The following is a 16,911-nucleotide window of genomic DNA, read 5'->3' on the forward strand; positions in this document are numbered from 1 at the left end:
GATTAAGAACCAATACAATCATTAATTATCTATACTTATGCCAACACATACTGAAAGAGGCTATGCAGGTCAATAAGGTGGTTGAGAAGGCTTACTACTTGAGGCATTAAGTTCCAAAGTCAAGCAGTTAGGTTGCAACTTTATAAAGCGCTGGTTAGGCCACTTCTGCAGCATTGGATACAGTTCTGGTCACCCCACTAGAGGAAGGATGTTGAGGCTTTGGAGAGGTTGCAGAAGAGGATGCTTCTGGATGCTGCCTGCTTCAGAGAGCATGTGCTATCATAAGAGGATGGACAAATTTGGGTTGTTTCCTTTGGAGTGGCAGAGACCGAAGGGAGATCTGACGGAGGTTTATAAGATTATGAGAGGCATAGATAGAGTAGACAGGGAGTATCTTTTTCCCAGGGTAGAAATGTCTAATATTAGAGGGCATGCACTGAAGGTGAGAGGAGGTAGGTTCTGTTATGAATGTGAAGCAACTCTGAGGGGCCGAAGGGTACAAAGTCGCCCCCTCCTTTTTGAGAATCGCAAGATCGCTATTAATTCGGGTCTGGAACCCAGTAAATGAGAGAGAGACGTCCAGAATACACAAGGTTTGGAATGTGTCCTGACCTCAGCGAAACGGAACCACTGATAACGGCCATTGTCTCTTGGAGATGGAATTGTGTATTGAGTACTGTACTATTCATTGAAAACCCTCAGGGGACAACCAAAGTGGTCTGGTTGAGGGATTGCATCATCCCAACCTGACTGACATCTGAGACCCCGTGAGTAAGGATAAAAGAGGGGTCTGGGGAACAACCCCTTTAGACACACCAGGAGAAACGCTGGAAATCCAGTGACAGCGTTTTATAGCAAAAGCCGGTGGGGGCTCGTGTGCATCCTCCCTTGCCAGGGTGGCGGGCTCCTCACGGAAGAACTGTTTAGCTAAAGGAGAGGCCATAAGTGAAAGGCCACGACAACGAGACTCCTGACGGATCGAAATCATAAAAGGAAAGTCGGCAAGTTTTTCTCCAAATCTCTCTCTCTCTCCAACCATTGCAACCCAGGGGTGCCCAAAGGCTGCAGCCTGCATGAACTGAGTGAACTTTATATTTCCATCGGACAATACATTATCCCCTAGACAATGATAGAGCTTATTTCTTATTGATTATTATTATATCCGCACTTTTAGATTTAGTATTGACAACGTATATTATTTGTATATTTGCACTGATATTATTTTTGTGTATTTTTACTAATAAATACTGTTAAAAATAGTATCATCAGACTTCAACGGACGTCTCCATCTTTGCTGGTAAGTGACCCAGTTACAGGGTTCGTAACAGTTCAAAGGAGATGTAAGGAGCAAATTTTTTACTCAGTCATAGATGCTGGAATGCACTGCCTGGTATGGTAGTGGAGGCAAATACATTAGAGATATTTAGATAGGCACGTGAATATGAGGAAGATGGAAACATATGGACATTGTGTAGTTAGGAGGGATTAGTTTTTGGGGATTTTTGATTTACGTTTTAGATGGTTTGGCACAACATTGTGGACCGAAGTGCCTGTTCCTGTGCTACACTATCCTACATTCCATGACTGTTTTGTGAGGAATGAAGGCTTGGGGCCTGAATGAGGAAAATAACAGAAAGAAACAATGGCGGAGATAATTTTTTAAATCTGTTCCTGTTGTTGTAGAAAAAGAAATTACCACATTGGTACATGGCTTTGTGCAATTACTATTCAAAATATTCCAAATAAACAATCCTTCAATTGTTTCAATATTATGAATATGTACTTTGGTTTGAAATTGGCAGTGGCAGTGATCAAATTCTTCATTAATTAAAGTCAGGTTGAAGACCAGTTCCATATTTGGACATCAGCCTGAATAATAAGATTAGAGGAAGCTCTGAACTGAGGATATGAATCACAGAATCGCCGACTTGTTACTTCCTGCAAATTATTTTAAGATGTATTACAACCGGTAAATAGCACCAGGCCTTGGTCTTCAAAATATTACATTATCTCCACTGTCTGTCAACACGCTAGCAAAAAAAAATCAAAGTAATATTGGCATTATATAAGTACACCCTAGTAGAAACAGACCTAGACAATGGAGAAAACTAGTCAGGAGATCTACAGATTATATAGGGATCAGGATGGGGTGATAGTTTGTACAGAGAATGACATCATGCCCTGTACACTCAAACATGCAAAATGGAACACATGACTAACATGATGAAGAGTTTGGTCAAGTTTTAGGCAAAAAATAGTAAGACCCAGACTTAATGTTTAAATCTAGAAGAAAAGAAAATCAAACTTCATCTGTATAGTTCTAGGGGGCAAATGTATAGAACTGAATTACTAGACAACAGAATGTTCATACACTACAAAATCCTGTCACTTTATCATTTTATCAGGAGAATGGAGTTGAAACAAGGAAGAATTAACACAGGGCCAGCTGCCATTTCGTAATATTCTGCTGGACACCTGAATAAAACAATTAAAGTTTTTTTAACAAACTATCATTGGAATATTCCATTTCAATCTGGGTGAAATTAGTATCAGCAATTTATTATTTTGATCCAATAAATCAATTGTTCCCCATTACCCAATAACTATACACTCGTGAGATATTTACATCTTTTTAAGAATTTTAAGTAAACAGCTACCTATGTTAAAAACTCCTGTAGGGCTTATGAATGAATGTGATTTTGAATATATAACCATGTATCAGTTTTTTAGAATTCTTATATAAACAGCAATGGATGCTAACTTAGTAGTTAACTCCAAATATGAGGTGGATTTAGATTTGATTCAGAAAACATATTAAAGGATATTGGGAAGAGTACACATATCTAAAGGGAATTACACAATAACCTTCTCTTGTTTCTTTGTTCCAGTATTTTTTTTGGAAAAAAGGACCAGAATTTCAATTAAAAACATGATAAAATGACAAAAGAATACGTAGTCTAATAAACACTGGAGCAGATCAGTGATCTCTCCTCTACAGGAATGTTACATAAACTATGTGAAGTGATACAGCACCTGCAACAGTAAAAAATGTTCCAAGGAATTTCATGGAGGGTGACAAAAAAAACTTAGTCAAACATTTGGGTTTTGATAAGAACTTTAGAGTAAGTGAGGGAGTTAGACATGAAATATGCAAGTGTACACATTCCGACTTATCAGGGTGCAGGGTTACAAGCAATAGAGTGGATGGAGTGGGAATGCTTGATAGGCCAGAGGCAAGAGAACAGAGAAGGCTTTTGATGGAGAAAATGGAGTACTTCTTGGTCTGTAAGAAAGCAGCCACAAATCAAAGAAACACAATAGAATCCATGAAAAAAAAACCCTCACAACAAAGGCTGACAAACATCCAATGTGTGAAAAAGAACAAATTGTGCAACAATAAAAAAGTAAACAAATAATACAGATCATGAATTCTATAAAGAAGATGCAAGCCACTGAAAGGAATGAAATAACAGGAACTGCCTGTTTTCAATGAAGGAAGCAAGTGTAGCTGTTTGCATAGAAAATAAAGATTTCAATTTAACAACTTGTTAAACATTTACAAATGAAAGCTATTATACTCAGTCAAATAGATGACTCAGCTAGATAAAGTATTTTGTTCCCTCTGGTTGAACTATTGGTGCTGCCTCAGGACTAAATATGGTTTAATTTCAATCTACACCACTTACAATTTGTCTACATTAGTCCACATTTTTATACAAAAAGATGTATTGCATTTATTAGTTTAAATAGAGTCCTATATTCAATTTTGACAAGGCAAGTCAAATGTCCTGTTATTGTAGAAGGTGAGTCAAGACCAAATGCAATCTTGAGATTAAATAGCTTTCAAGTATATATTGGATAAAAAGGTTTGAACAATCAAATTCTCTACTGGTTTATGGAGATGCATCATGTTCTTAGTCTTCCAAAGATTTGGATTGTGTGTGATTAATATTTGCTGTGATTTTGTAAGCAAATGGATCGAACAGAAGTTTCATGCAGGACACATTAAATTGTTGGAAGCTGCAGTGTAACTACTGGTAAAAGGTCAAATTGCAACCCAAGTTTCCAATGCACATATTAATACAAACATTTACAATGCAAAATATTTACATTATTATTGTCACAAAAACATATCTGGCTTGTAAACAGGCAATACACGCACTTACAAATTATACAATACTGTAGTCAATCTTCTGAGATGATGCTTATAAAAGTTATAGAATATGGTCATCTTTTTACTGTTCTCTAAAATCTTTCTGCTAATCTTTGCCTTTTTTCCTTTCTTGTTTCTATCTCTGAAGAGGGGAAGAGTGAAGAAGAGAAAACAGAAAGAAAAGAAATAAAGAGAAAATGAACCACAGCGGAAGTTAAAAGAGAGGCACTTCTGGATCAAGAAATTACAGATGAAAAGCACCTGCTCAAAGTTTAAGATGTCAATCACAATAGCAGGCAGTTCTAAAACTTGATTTAAATAGACTACATGGATGAAGCTGTTGTTAATGAGACAATTAAAAATCAAACTGTGCAGAAAGGACTTTATAGATACAGAATCTTAAAGTATATATTAAGCTAAATATAGCCATGAATGCAGCATTTATATAGAGATCTGCATTATTTATTTGCCAATTATTGTGCTTGACATCTCCAACTTTGACAAGTTGGTCACTAATGCAGATGGGCTTACACAATTTTCCTGAGCTTTTTTTTATTCACTGTTGCTGAAGAGACCCACATATCTGACATCAGCAGCACACCATTAGCCTCATAGTAGATGGTGCAAGAATGTGAATGCAAAATCAAATTTATTTTATACCATGAACATAATCCAAGGTCAACTTCCAGTATTTATCTAACACATGCAAGCAGCTGTAATTCCATATGGAGAAAGAAAATGTATTAATTAATACCCTCTTATATTCTAGGGAAAGAGAGCAATGAAAAATAAGCTCCTTTACTGGAAGACCTGCCATACATTTTGCAAGTACTTGTTGGCACCTTTGCTAGTTTCTTGATAAAATGCAGATATTTTTAATCAGCCACAACAGACGTTTATATTACTTAATCATAGCCTAAGTGGGTTCACAACATAGGTCTCCACAACCCAGGATATGATCAAATGCATTCCATTCATGTAATGACAAAGCAGACACCACAAGTGACATCAAGGCATATTTTTGCATGAGTCACCAGACTATTAGCATGTTGAACTATGTAAAGCCCAGAAGGGAAATGTCGACAATGTGGAATTCATAGCAATTTCACAATTTTCCTTTGAATTTAATTTATTTTTGATACTTAATCCAGTAATGCACAAAATCCTTTGAAAAAAATATAGTTTTAAGATTAAAATATCTTAAGGGGGCAGGTGAAGCCAGGTAAAAGGCTGGGGAAGAAGTAATCTGACAGGAGAGGAAAATGGACCATGGGAGAAAGGGAAGGAGGGGCACCAGGAAGAGGGATCTCAGCCCAAAATATCGACCCTTTATTCATTTCCATAGATGCTGCCTGACCTGTCGAGTTCCTCCAGTGTTTTGTGAGGAGAATTTCATAATTACTTTCTTTTGGGTGAATACATTTCTTTTCACCCGTCTTGAATGACTGATCCCTCATTTTGAAACTGTGACTTCTGATTCTAGATTCATGTCAAGTTGCATGAGAGTTTTGTATGCTTCAGTGTGATTACCTCACATTCTGATGAACTCCGGAGAGTTAAGTACAGTCTGCTTAATCTCTCCTCACATGAAAAACTCACATCCAGAAAGTCAACCTGAGAAGCTTTCACTGTACTCCTGTCACAAGTAGATCATTTCTCAGACCGGGAGACCAGACCTGTACACAGTACTCCAGATTCCATATTACCATAACCCTATATAAATGGGGAAAGATGTCTGGTACTCAAGTTATCTTGCAATAATAATTAATACATTGTTTTCCCTCCTAATTACTTGCTGAAATTCTGATTTCAAGTATTGAACTCTTCATCAGAACTGTGAAAGTGAGAACACAAGTTAGTTTTAACAGCAGAGAGAGGGAAAGGATGGATAGGTCAAAGAGAATTTTGTGATACTATACATTAAAACCACGATGTAATTCTTCCTTTTTACAGAGCAAGCTGATTGATTGATTAATTAATGAAACAAAGAGAGAAAAACAAAAAAGGGGCTTGCACGTTCAGAAATGCCAGTGAGTAACCTGAAACAATAGAGGTGCTAGAAATGCCCAGTTCAGACAGACATTCCATTTCCTGTAGTTATATGACAAAGATTTTTGGAAAAAAAAGTTCTGTGAGACAGAAGAGTATATGATAATCCATTGTGCTGGAAGGTGAAGACTAGAGCAACTCTATCCATGCTCAGGCAAAGAGGAGAGGGGTGAGAGCAGAGAATGGGGAAATACAAAAGATGATATCAAGGATCAATTAAATATAGTCAGGAGGAAACCATGATCGATGATAAAACAAGATATCATAGAGGCAATTGTGTGAAAAATCTCATCATCATAATAGATAGGATGAAACTAGAGGATTTTGGAAAGTAAAATAGTGCTCAAAGGATTTTCTGCAAATTTTCTCTTGTTTGTGGAAGATAGTCTAGGTAGTTGTGGGAGTCTATGGGCATGTAATAGATGTTGTTTGCTAATGTATTCTCTAAAATGAAGACAAAGGCAAGTAGAAAGGCAAAGGAAGAAATGAACCATATAAATAAATGAGCAGGTTGGAAAATGGCAGCAAAAGTAATGAAGTATTTGAGTTCTATATAAATGCAAGAACCAACACTAATACAAAGTTGATAATGTCCCTGTTAAAAAAAAAGTTGAGAGAGAGGAACAGAGTAGGACTTAAGAAAAAAGGAACTATATCTTCCACAGAAGGGCCCATTTGAGGTTATAGCTTTAATCTGGAATAAGTTGTTCACTTTCAACCAGGCAAATAACTGTTGCTGGAGAAGAAACTGTTGGAAGAAGAGAGCAGAAGGCCTACTGTACATGCCATCCTGATGGAAGTGTAGAGGATTGGTACCTCCATAGTGAAGGTAACTTATTTGGGATCAGGATACTAGAAATTGCCAGTGGCAGAGGAGATCATTCACAAAAGTGATAAGGGACTGGACCAGAGGAGAAAGAATGAAGTTAAGGTAAGAAAAATGTTTGCTAGGGAAAAGCAGGCCTAAACAAAAGGGCCAGCCTATATAAAATCCTTCAGTGGATTTTAGGAAGAAGGTAGAAGTATGCACTGCACGGATGGAGTACTACAAAGCTGGAGGCCGATGAGGGAAGATCTACTGAGTAATGAGATTAATAATTACCTGCTCCTCAATGGCCTGATCTTCATGGCGGGGCCAAGGCTCAGAACGAGTTATGGGGTATTTCTGAGAACTGATGTTTGGCCCTTCAAGATAGGAGTCATCAAATCACAAAAGCACCACTCTGGAGGACAGTTTGGATAAAGGTATTGCTTAGGGAACAGAAGTTCAAGTTCAGAAAGGGATAGCTTAGAACATGTAAAGGGAGTGGACAAACTAAGGTAGTCAATGTCTCATCAGCTGATAGTCACAAAAAGATCTCGAAAGCGTAAGATACCAGGAGGGACCCATTTGGGGTAGGGAGAAATAATCATTAGGAATAAAGACAGTTCATGCCTTCTAAATATACTGCAGTATTTTCTGTCTCATAGTTTAAACCTGGTTGTTGTTTCTTTTTTCTTTAACTGCCAATACCAGAGTCAATCGTTACCTCAAACTTATTAAAAAGCATCCCCCATTTTCCTTACCTCTGCCTGACACTGCAACTTAAAATAGGTTTGTTTTCTCACTTTCCATTTCTGATGAAGACTCATTGACATGAAACGTTGACTGCTTCTCCCTCCACAATTGTTGCCAATGTTCCCAGCCTCTTTGTTGTTGCTTAATCATGTTAATAAAATACTCACCACTGGTCGAAGAAAATTCTCCTCGCATTTTGCCAATTGTTCCTTGCTTGAACGTAATGTTTGTGGTAGGATGTCACGCTGGTACGTAGACGATGTTTTTGCAATTTCCTGTGCTCCATTATGGACTGGTCTGCCAATTGGCCTGTCCCGGATGTATGCAGCTGAAGAAATGGAAGGATAGGAAGTATAAGTCATAGACAAGGTCTTTGGAGAATATTTTCATGTGACTTAGATTAGAGTATGGAAGGTAGCTCATGAGTCGATGTTCAACAATATACGATTTGATAGTACCAATGTACAGAAACTCAACATTCTTCATTTCTAACAATCTCCAAGAAGTTCATACCAAAATGGAAAGGTATGAGGCATAAGCTACGTTGATATTTCTTCAATGTTGCACTTACCTGTTTCATAGCTAAAATACTATTCCAGAAATGAAATTTTTCCCAGGTTCTTTCTGCCCTCACAAGTAAAAGTAGAATATTTCATATTTTCACTCAAGACTTAAGAGCCACTCATTCCTTTCATTTATTCCTCAATCGTTCCACAAACTTTTAGCTTTCCACATTTTCTCTCATTCTTCATGCCTTCTCCAAATTTATTTTGACCACATATTCTGCATCCTGGCTAAAATGTTGATTATCCAACTTTCCTTACTGGCTCCCATGTTAAGTAATTCCATAATTACTGGAAGTACTGGCGCTTTAAAGAAATTTAAAAGTGGATAAATCTCCGGGTCCTGACCGGATATTCCCCAGGACCTTGAGGGAAGTTTGTGTAGAGATAGCAGGAGCTCTGACGGAGATCTTTCAGATGACATTAGAAACGGGGATTGTGCTGGAGGATTGGCGTATTGCTCATGTGGTTCCATTGTCTAAAAAGGGTTCTAGAAGTAAGCCTGGCAATTATAGACCTGTCAGTTTGACATCAGTGGTGGGTAAATTAATGGAAAGTATTCTTAGAGATAGTATTTATAATTATCTGGATAGACAGGATCTGATTAGGAGTAGCCAGCATGGATTTGTGCGTGGAAGGTCATGTTTGACAAACCTTATTGAATTTTTTGAAGTAGTTACGAGGAATGTTGACGAGGGTAAGGCAGTGGATGTAGTCTATATGGACTTCAGCAAGGCCTTTGACAAAGTTCCACATGGAAGGTTAGTTAAGAAGGTTCAGTCGTTAGGTATTAATGCTGGAGTAATAAAATGGATTCAACAGTGGCTAGATGGGAGATGCCAGAGAGTAGTGGTGGATAATTGTTTATCGGGATGGAGGCCGGTGACTAGCGGGGTGCCTCAGGGATCTGTTTTGGGCCCAAAGTTGTTTGTAATATACATAAATGATCTGGATGATGGGGTGGTAAATTGGATTAGTAAGTATGCTGATGATACTAAGGTAGGAGGTGTTGTGGATAATGAGGTGGGTTTTCAAAGCTTGCAGGGAGATTTATGCCGGTTAGAAGAATGGGCTGAACGTTGGCAGATGGAGTTTAATGCTGAGAAGTGTGAGGTTCTACATTTTGGCAGGAATAATCCAAATAGAACATACAGGGTAAATGGTAGGGCATTGAGGAATGCAGTGGAACAGAGAGATCTAGGAATAACAGTGCATAGTTCCCTGAAGGTGGAGTCTCATGTAGATAGGGTGGTGAAGAAGGCTTTTGGAACGCTGGCCTTTGATTTATAAAGCATTGAGTACAGAATGCTTTATAAATCATATACAGAGCATTGAGTACAGAAGTTGGGATGTAATGTTAAAATTGTACAAGGCATTGGTAAGGCCAAATTTGGAATATTGTGTACAGTTCTGGTCACCGAATTATAGGAAAGATATCAATAAATTAGAGAGAGTGCAGAGACGATTTACTAGGATGTTACCTGGGTTTCAGCACTTAAGTTACAGAGAGAGGTTGAACAAGTTAGGTCTCTATTCATTGGAGCGTAGAAGGTTGAGGGGGGATTTGATCGAGGTATTTAAAATGTTGAGAGGGATAGATAGAGTTGACGTGAATAGGCTGTTTCCATTGAGAGTAGGGGAGATACAAACGAGAGGACATGATTTGAGAGTTAGGGGACAAAAGTTTAAGGGAAACACGAGGGGGTATTTCTTTACTCAGAGAGTGATAGCTGTGTGGAATGAGCTTCCTGTAGAAGTAGTAGAGGCCAGTTCAGTTGAGTCATTTAAGGTAAAATTGGATAGGTATATGGACAGGAAAGGAGTGGAGGGTTATGGGCTGAGTGCGGGTAGGTGGGACCAGGTGAGATTAAGAGTTCGGCATGGACTAGGAGGGCCGGAATGGCCTGTTTCCGTGCTGTGATTGTTATATGGTTATAATAATTCTCCCTCCTCTGATTTTCTCTTTTCCTTCAAATCTACTACTGTATAATACACTCTCTCTTCACTAAACAAATGTTACAGAACTTGATTCCACCTTCTAAAGTTCTCTAAGGTTCTTGAATATTAAGTCGTCTACCAAATTCTTATCCATTTAACTTGGTCTGGATACTAATAAACAGGTTTACACCCACGTCACAGTAACAAAATGAATTGTGAAGTTACTAAAATAACATCTACAAATTGGATTGAAAACAATTTAACTAAGATCTAACTTTGCAATCCATCTGTGGCCTTTGACATGGTCAACTCTCACTCTCATTCAACTACAGAGGACACTTCCAATCCAGTACAAAATTATCAAGTTTTGGGCAATTGTGGCTTTACCATCTGCATTCACAATCTTATTATCACCATCTCCCAAGAATACATCTTTGTCTCCCTCTAATCTATATGCTGCCTCTCAGAATTGAGAAACACAACCCGTTTCCGTACCTTTTTTGACTACACACACCATCTCACCATCATCTCTCTTCACTCATCTCTAAATTTCCAGAGTGCTTATCTAGAAATGAATGAACAGAATATTTTTCCAATAAAAATGGTGAACAAAACTATCACCTTTTATGACTATTCTTGACAAGATCTTAAAGCACAAACTAACGGAGATGGGAGTAGACTCTCACATGGTGGATTGGATAGTGGACTACTTGACAGATAGACCTCAGTATGTGCGGTTGGGAGACTGTAGGTCTGACACAGTGGTCAGCAGCACAGGAGCGCCACAGGGAACCGTACTCTCTTCGGTCCTGTTCACCCTGTACACATCTGACTTCCAATATAACTCGGAGTCCTGCCATGTGCAGAAGTTCGCTGATGACACGGCAATAGTGGGGTGTGTCAGGAATGGACAGGAGGAGGAGTATAGGAAACTGATACAGGACTTTGTGATATGGTGCAACTCAAACTACCTGCGTCTCAATGTCACCAAGACCAAGGAGATGGTGGTGGACTTTAGGAGATCTAGGCCTCATATGGAGCCAGTGATCATTAATGGAGAATGTGTGGAGCAGGTTAAGACCTACAAGTATCTGGGAGTACAGTTGGACGAGAAGCTAGACTGGACTGCCAACACAGATGCCTTGTGCAGGAAGGCACAGAGTCGACTGTACTTCCTTAGAAGGTTGGCGTCATTCAATGTCTGCAGTGAGATGCTGAAGATGTTCTATAGGTCAGTTGTTGAGAGCGCCCTCTTCTTTGTGGTGGCATGTTGGGGAGGAAGCATTAAGAAGAAGGACGCCTCACGTCTTAATAAGCTGATAAGGAAGGCGGGCTCTGTCGTGGGCAAAGTACTGGAGAGTTTAACATCGGTAGCTGAGCGAAGGGCGCTGAGAAGGCTACGGTCAATTATGGAAAACCCTGAACATCCTCTACATAGCACCATCCAGAGACAGAGAAGCAGTTTCAGCGACAGGTTACTGTCGATGCAATGCTCCTCAGACAGGATGAAGAGGTCAATACTCCCCAATGCCATTAGGCTTTACAATTCAACTGCCAGGACTTAAGAACTTTTTTTTAAAAGCTATTATTAATGCTTTTTGAGTTAGTGATTTAGATGCATATCATATTATGACTGAGTTAAGTATTGTATGTAATGAGTTTTTGCTACAACAAGTGTATGGGACATTGGAAAAAATGTTGAATTTCCCCATGGGGATGAATAAAGTATCTATCTATCTATCTATCTATCTATTCAAGAAGCCCCACTGGCTCCAACTCACTAATAGATTAAAGTCTACGATTTAATTAGACAATCTGAAACTTGTGAAATATGTAACCTGTAACAAGTAAGGGACCATATACCCATGGCAATACCAAGACTGCAAAGTTCCATCTAGGGCTTGATTCTGCCCTGCTTTAGCTCATTTCCTACCAGAATACTCATCCATGTTTCTGTTTCTATCATTCCAATTCCAGGTGACTTATTCCATTTTCTGAAAACCAAAGATCAGTCAACAGCCTTACCATATGCAAAATGCTATTCTGCAATCAACCCATTATTTTGTGATCAATGCAGGTTTCAAGCTAAGCAATGCATTAACATTAAAGCTCTTAAACTATTCCCACCCCCATCTCCCACTGTGATTAACAAAAATTAATGTTATCCTTTACATATCAATTCTCTTTCAGGCACGAGTTACCTGTTGATTTTCTCTGAATTTAATTACCCCACCATGACAGGCAATGCCTACGCCCTCAGCTCTGTAATTATCTTCCTAAACTTATATTAAGACCCCCTATAAAAGTTATTTCACCTATTTCTTTGACAAGGCTATGAGCCATCCTTTGTAATGTCGCACTATGTGCATTAACATCAACTCTTGGAGAATAATTCTGTGCATCTAGCCATCTCTAAACTAAATCCCAAACCTACACACGCGCAGACAGTGATTCTGAGCAGTAGGCTTGGTTCCGTGTCTGTCCTAACCCAATTTTGATCAGTGGTCTATACTGAGGGGCAGTTAATCTTAGCTCAGATAGTGGGAAGGTACTGAAATAGTCCTTTGCACTCCTCTCATAGGGTGAGTGGTGGAAGGGGTGAACTAATCAGCTGGAATCTTTTACCTAATTGTTACCTGTTAATCCCTTGGAAAAGTTCAGATGCATTTTGGAATTTCATTTCCATGTGCACTTCACACCTTAAACTTGCTTCTATATATCAAAAAAACAAGTTCTGGTGATATAGGTCATGTATCGGCTGTAACAAACTAAACGAATTGTTTCATTTTTCACCAACCTCATATGAGGAGCCTAACCTCATTTTTCCAACTTCAAACCTATCACATATCCTCTACTAAACATAAGAAATAGGAGCAGGAGTAGGCCATCTGGTCCATTGAGCCTGCTCCGCCATTCAATAAGATCATGGTTGATCTGGCCCCATGGACTCATTCCCACCTACCTGCCTTTTCTCCATAACCCTTAATTCCCCTACTATGCAAAAATCTGTCCAAGCTTGTCTTAAATGTATTTACTGAGGTAGCCCCCACTGCTTCATTGGACAGAGAATTCCACAGATTCACCACTCCCTGGGAAAAGCAGCTCCTCATCTCTATCCTAAATCTACTCCCCTGAATCTTGAAGCTATGTTCCTTAGCTCTACTCTCACCTACCAGTGGAAAGAACTTTCCTGCCTCTATCTTATATCCCTTTTATAATTTTATATGTTTCTATAAGATGTCCTCTCATTCTTCTGAATTCCAATGAGTACAGTCCCAGGTGACTCAATCTCTCCTCATAGTCCAATCCCCTCACCTCTGGAATCAACCTGGTGAACTTCCTCTGCACCACCTTCAAAGCCAGTATATCCTTCTTCAAGTAAGGAGACCAGAAATGCACGCAGTCCGGGTGTGTCTCACCAGTACCCTTACAGTTGCAGCCTCCTTGTCTTTCAACTCGATCCCTCTAGCAATGAAGGCCAACGTTCCACTTGCCTTCTTGATAGCCTGCTGTACCTGCAAACCAATCTTTTGTGATTCCTGCACAAGCACAAGTCCCTCTGCACAGCAGCATGCTGCAATTTTTTATCATTTAAATAATAATCTGCTCTTTCATTTTTCCTTCCAAAGTGGATAACTTTGCATTTAGTGACATTGTACTCCATCTGCCAGTCCCTTGACAACTCACTTAACTTAGCTTTATCTCTCTGCAGACTCTCCTTATCTTCTGCACAGTTTGTTTTTCCACTCGATTTAGTATCATCAGCAAACCTAGGTACACTACACTCGGTCTCCTCTTCCAGATCATTAATGTATATTGTGAACAGTTGCAGGTCCAGCACCGACCCCTAGAGCACACCGCTCACCACTGATTGCCAGCCAGAATAACACCCATGTATCCCAACTCTCAGCTTTCTATTAGTTAACCAATCCTCTATCCATGCTAATACATCACCCCCAACTCAATGCATCCTTATCTTATGGAGAAGTATTTTATGTGGCATCTTATCGAACGCCTTCTGGAAATCCAAGTAAATAACATTAATTCCTGATGAAGGGTTTCGGCCCGAAACATCATCACTACCTCTTCCCATTGATGCTGTCTGGCCTGCTGAGTTCTACCAGCATTTTGTGTTTTTATTTAAATAACATTCCTCTCTGTTCCCCTCTATCCACTGCACTCATTATATCTTCAAAGAACTCCAGTAAGTTTGTCAAACAGGTCCTCCCTTTGCTGAATCCATGCTGCATCTGCCTGATGAATCCATTTCTTTCCAGATGCCTTGCTATTTCATCTTTAATTTTTTTTGAAGCATTTTCCCAGCTACTGATGTTAAACTAACTGGCCTATAGTTACCTGCCTTTTGCCTAAACAGTGGTGTACTGCCTTCCAATCCGCTGGAACCTGTCCAGAGTCCAGACAATTTTGGTAAATCATCATCAAAGCCTCTACTATAACTTCTGCCATTTCTTTCAGTATTCTGGGATGCATTCCATCAGGATCAGGGGACTTGTCTATCTTCAGACCCACAAGTTTGCTCAGCACTACCTCTTCAGTGATATCTATTGTATCAAGGTCCTTACCTCCCATCGCATCCGTAACATCTCTCTTTAGCATGTTAGATGTGTCCTCTGCTGTGAAGACTGACATAAAATAGTCATTCAAACCTCGGCCATTTCCTCATTACCCAACATCAATTCCCCCTTCTTGTCCTCCAAGGGACCTATATTAACTTCAGCCACCCTTTGCCTGATATAATTATAAAAAGTTTTACTATCCATTTTTATATTTTGTGCTAATTTATGTTCATAATCTAGCTTCCCTTTCTCAATTGCTTGCTTAGTGGTACTTTTAAAGTTTTCCCAATCTTCTAGTTTCCTACTATTCTAGGCGACTTTGTATGCACGACCTTTTAGTTTGATGCCTTCTTTTATTTTCTTAGTTAGTCAAAGCTGGTTCTCCCCACTCTTACTGTTTTTGCTTTTAACTGGAATATATTCTTGTTGAGCACAGTGAAAAATCTCTTTGAAAGTCGTCCACTATTCCTCAACCATCCCACCATACAGCCGGTGTTCCCAGTCTACACTAGTCAAATCCTCTCTCATCCCTTTGTAGTTTCCATTGTTTAGGCATAATGCACTGGTTTTAGATTGACTTATTGCACCCTCCATTTGTATGAAAAATTCACTCATACTATGATCACTCTTTCCAAGAGGATCCCTAACTACAAGATCACTAACTTTAGCCGTCTCATTGCACAGGACCAGATCTAAGATAGCAAGTTCCCTTGAGGGTTCAGTAACATGCTGTTCAAGAAAGCCATCATGGATGCATTCTATGAAGTCCTCCTCAAGACTGCCTTGACCAATTTGATTCACCCACTCCACGTGCAAGTTAAAGTCCACCATGCCAAATGCTGTTCCATTCTTACATGTCTCAGATATTTCTGTTTATTGCCTGTGCCACTGTCATGTTACTATTCGGTGGCCAATAGACAACTCCTACTAGTGATTTTTTTTCTTCTTTACTATTCCTAATTTCTATCCAGATGGATTCAACATTTTGCTCCTTAGGTCTTATATCATCTCTCACTATTGCCCTGATCTCATCTTTAGTTAAGAGTGCTACCCTACCTCCCTTACCCTCCTGCCTATCCTTCCATATTACCTGATACCCTTGGATATTTAATTCCCAATCCTCTCCACTCTACAACCATATCTCTGTAATGGCCACACTCTTTTTTACTTTATCCATACTTCTCCAATCTGTTGAACCCACCCCCCTACAATCTAGGTTAAAGCCCTATCCACAGTCCTAGTTATGTGTTTTGCTGTCATCCAGGTCCCATCATGGTTCACCCCAATACGGGTGCCAATTTCCTATGAATTCAAACCCACTTCTCCCACACCAATCCTTGAGCTATGTATTTAACTCTCTAATCTTCTTGACCCCATGTCAATTTTCACATGGCTCAGGTAGTAATCCAGAGATTACTATCTTTTTGGTTCTGCTTTTTAATTTAGTGGCTAACTGCTCAAATTCCTTCAGCAGAACCTCTTTCCTTGTTCTACCTATGTCGTTGGTAACCACATGGAGCATGACAATTGGATCTTTCCCAACCCACTGCAGGTCAGATAAGATGTCCTGAACCTGGGCACCAGGCAAGCAACACAGCCTTCAGGAAGCTCTATCCTCACAACAGAGAACTGTCTATTCCTCTGACTTTACCATTCCCAATTTCCACCACAATTCTCTTCTTTCCACCCCCCCCCCCCCCGAATGGCTCCCTGAACTGCAGTGCCAGAGTTCGGTTGCTCACCCTTCCTACAGCCCCCACTCTCATCCACATAAGAAGCAAAAATCTGAGACCTGTTGGACAAGTTCAAGGGCTGAAGCTCCTCCAGCACTCTCTTGGATCCCACTACCCGCCTCACTCGCAGTCACACCCGCTTGTCCCTGACCACAGACCGAATTTGAGGCAGCTGAATTGAATTGACTTTATTACTTACATCCTTCATATACATAAGGAGATAAAAATCTAATCCAATGAATGTGACTACCTCCTGAAACACAGAATCCAGGTAACTCTCCCCCTCCCTGATGTGCCACAATGTTTTTGAGCTCAGATTCCAGGTTATCAACTTTGAGCC

General features: G+C 39.6%; 1 protein-coding gene across 2 annotated transcripts in view; it reads right to left on the reverse strand.

The window, feature by feature from the left end:
- The window catches only part of smtnb (smoothelin b), a 309,229-nt gene that overhangs the window by 179,261 nt on the left and 113,057 nt on the right, over positions 1-16,911 (reverse strand). For both annotated transcript variants that reach the window (XM_073065779.1, XM_073065778.1), the window contains exon 5: positions 7,928-8,088. In XM_073065779.1, the coding sequence (XP_072921880.1) occupies positions 7,928-8,088 (161 nt within the window). The remainder of the gene's footprint in view (positions 1-7,927; positions 8,089-16,911) is intronic.

This window comes from Hemitrygon akajei, chromosome 14 (genome assembly GCF_048418815.1).
Source record: "Hemitrygon akajei chromosome 14, sHemAka1.3, whole genome shotgun sequence".
Classification (NCBI taxonomy): Eukaryota; Metazoa; Chordata; class Chondrichthyes; order Myliobatiformes; family Dasyatidae; genus Hemitrygon; species Hemitrygon akajei.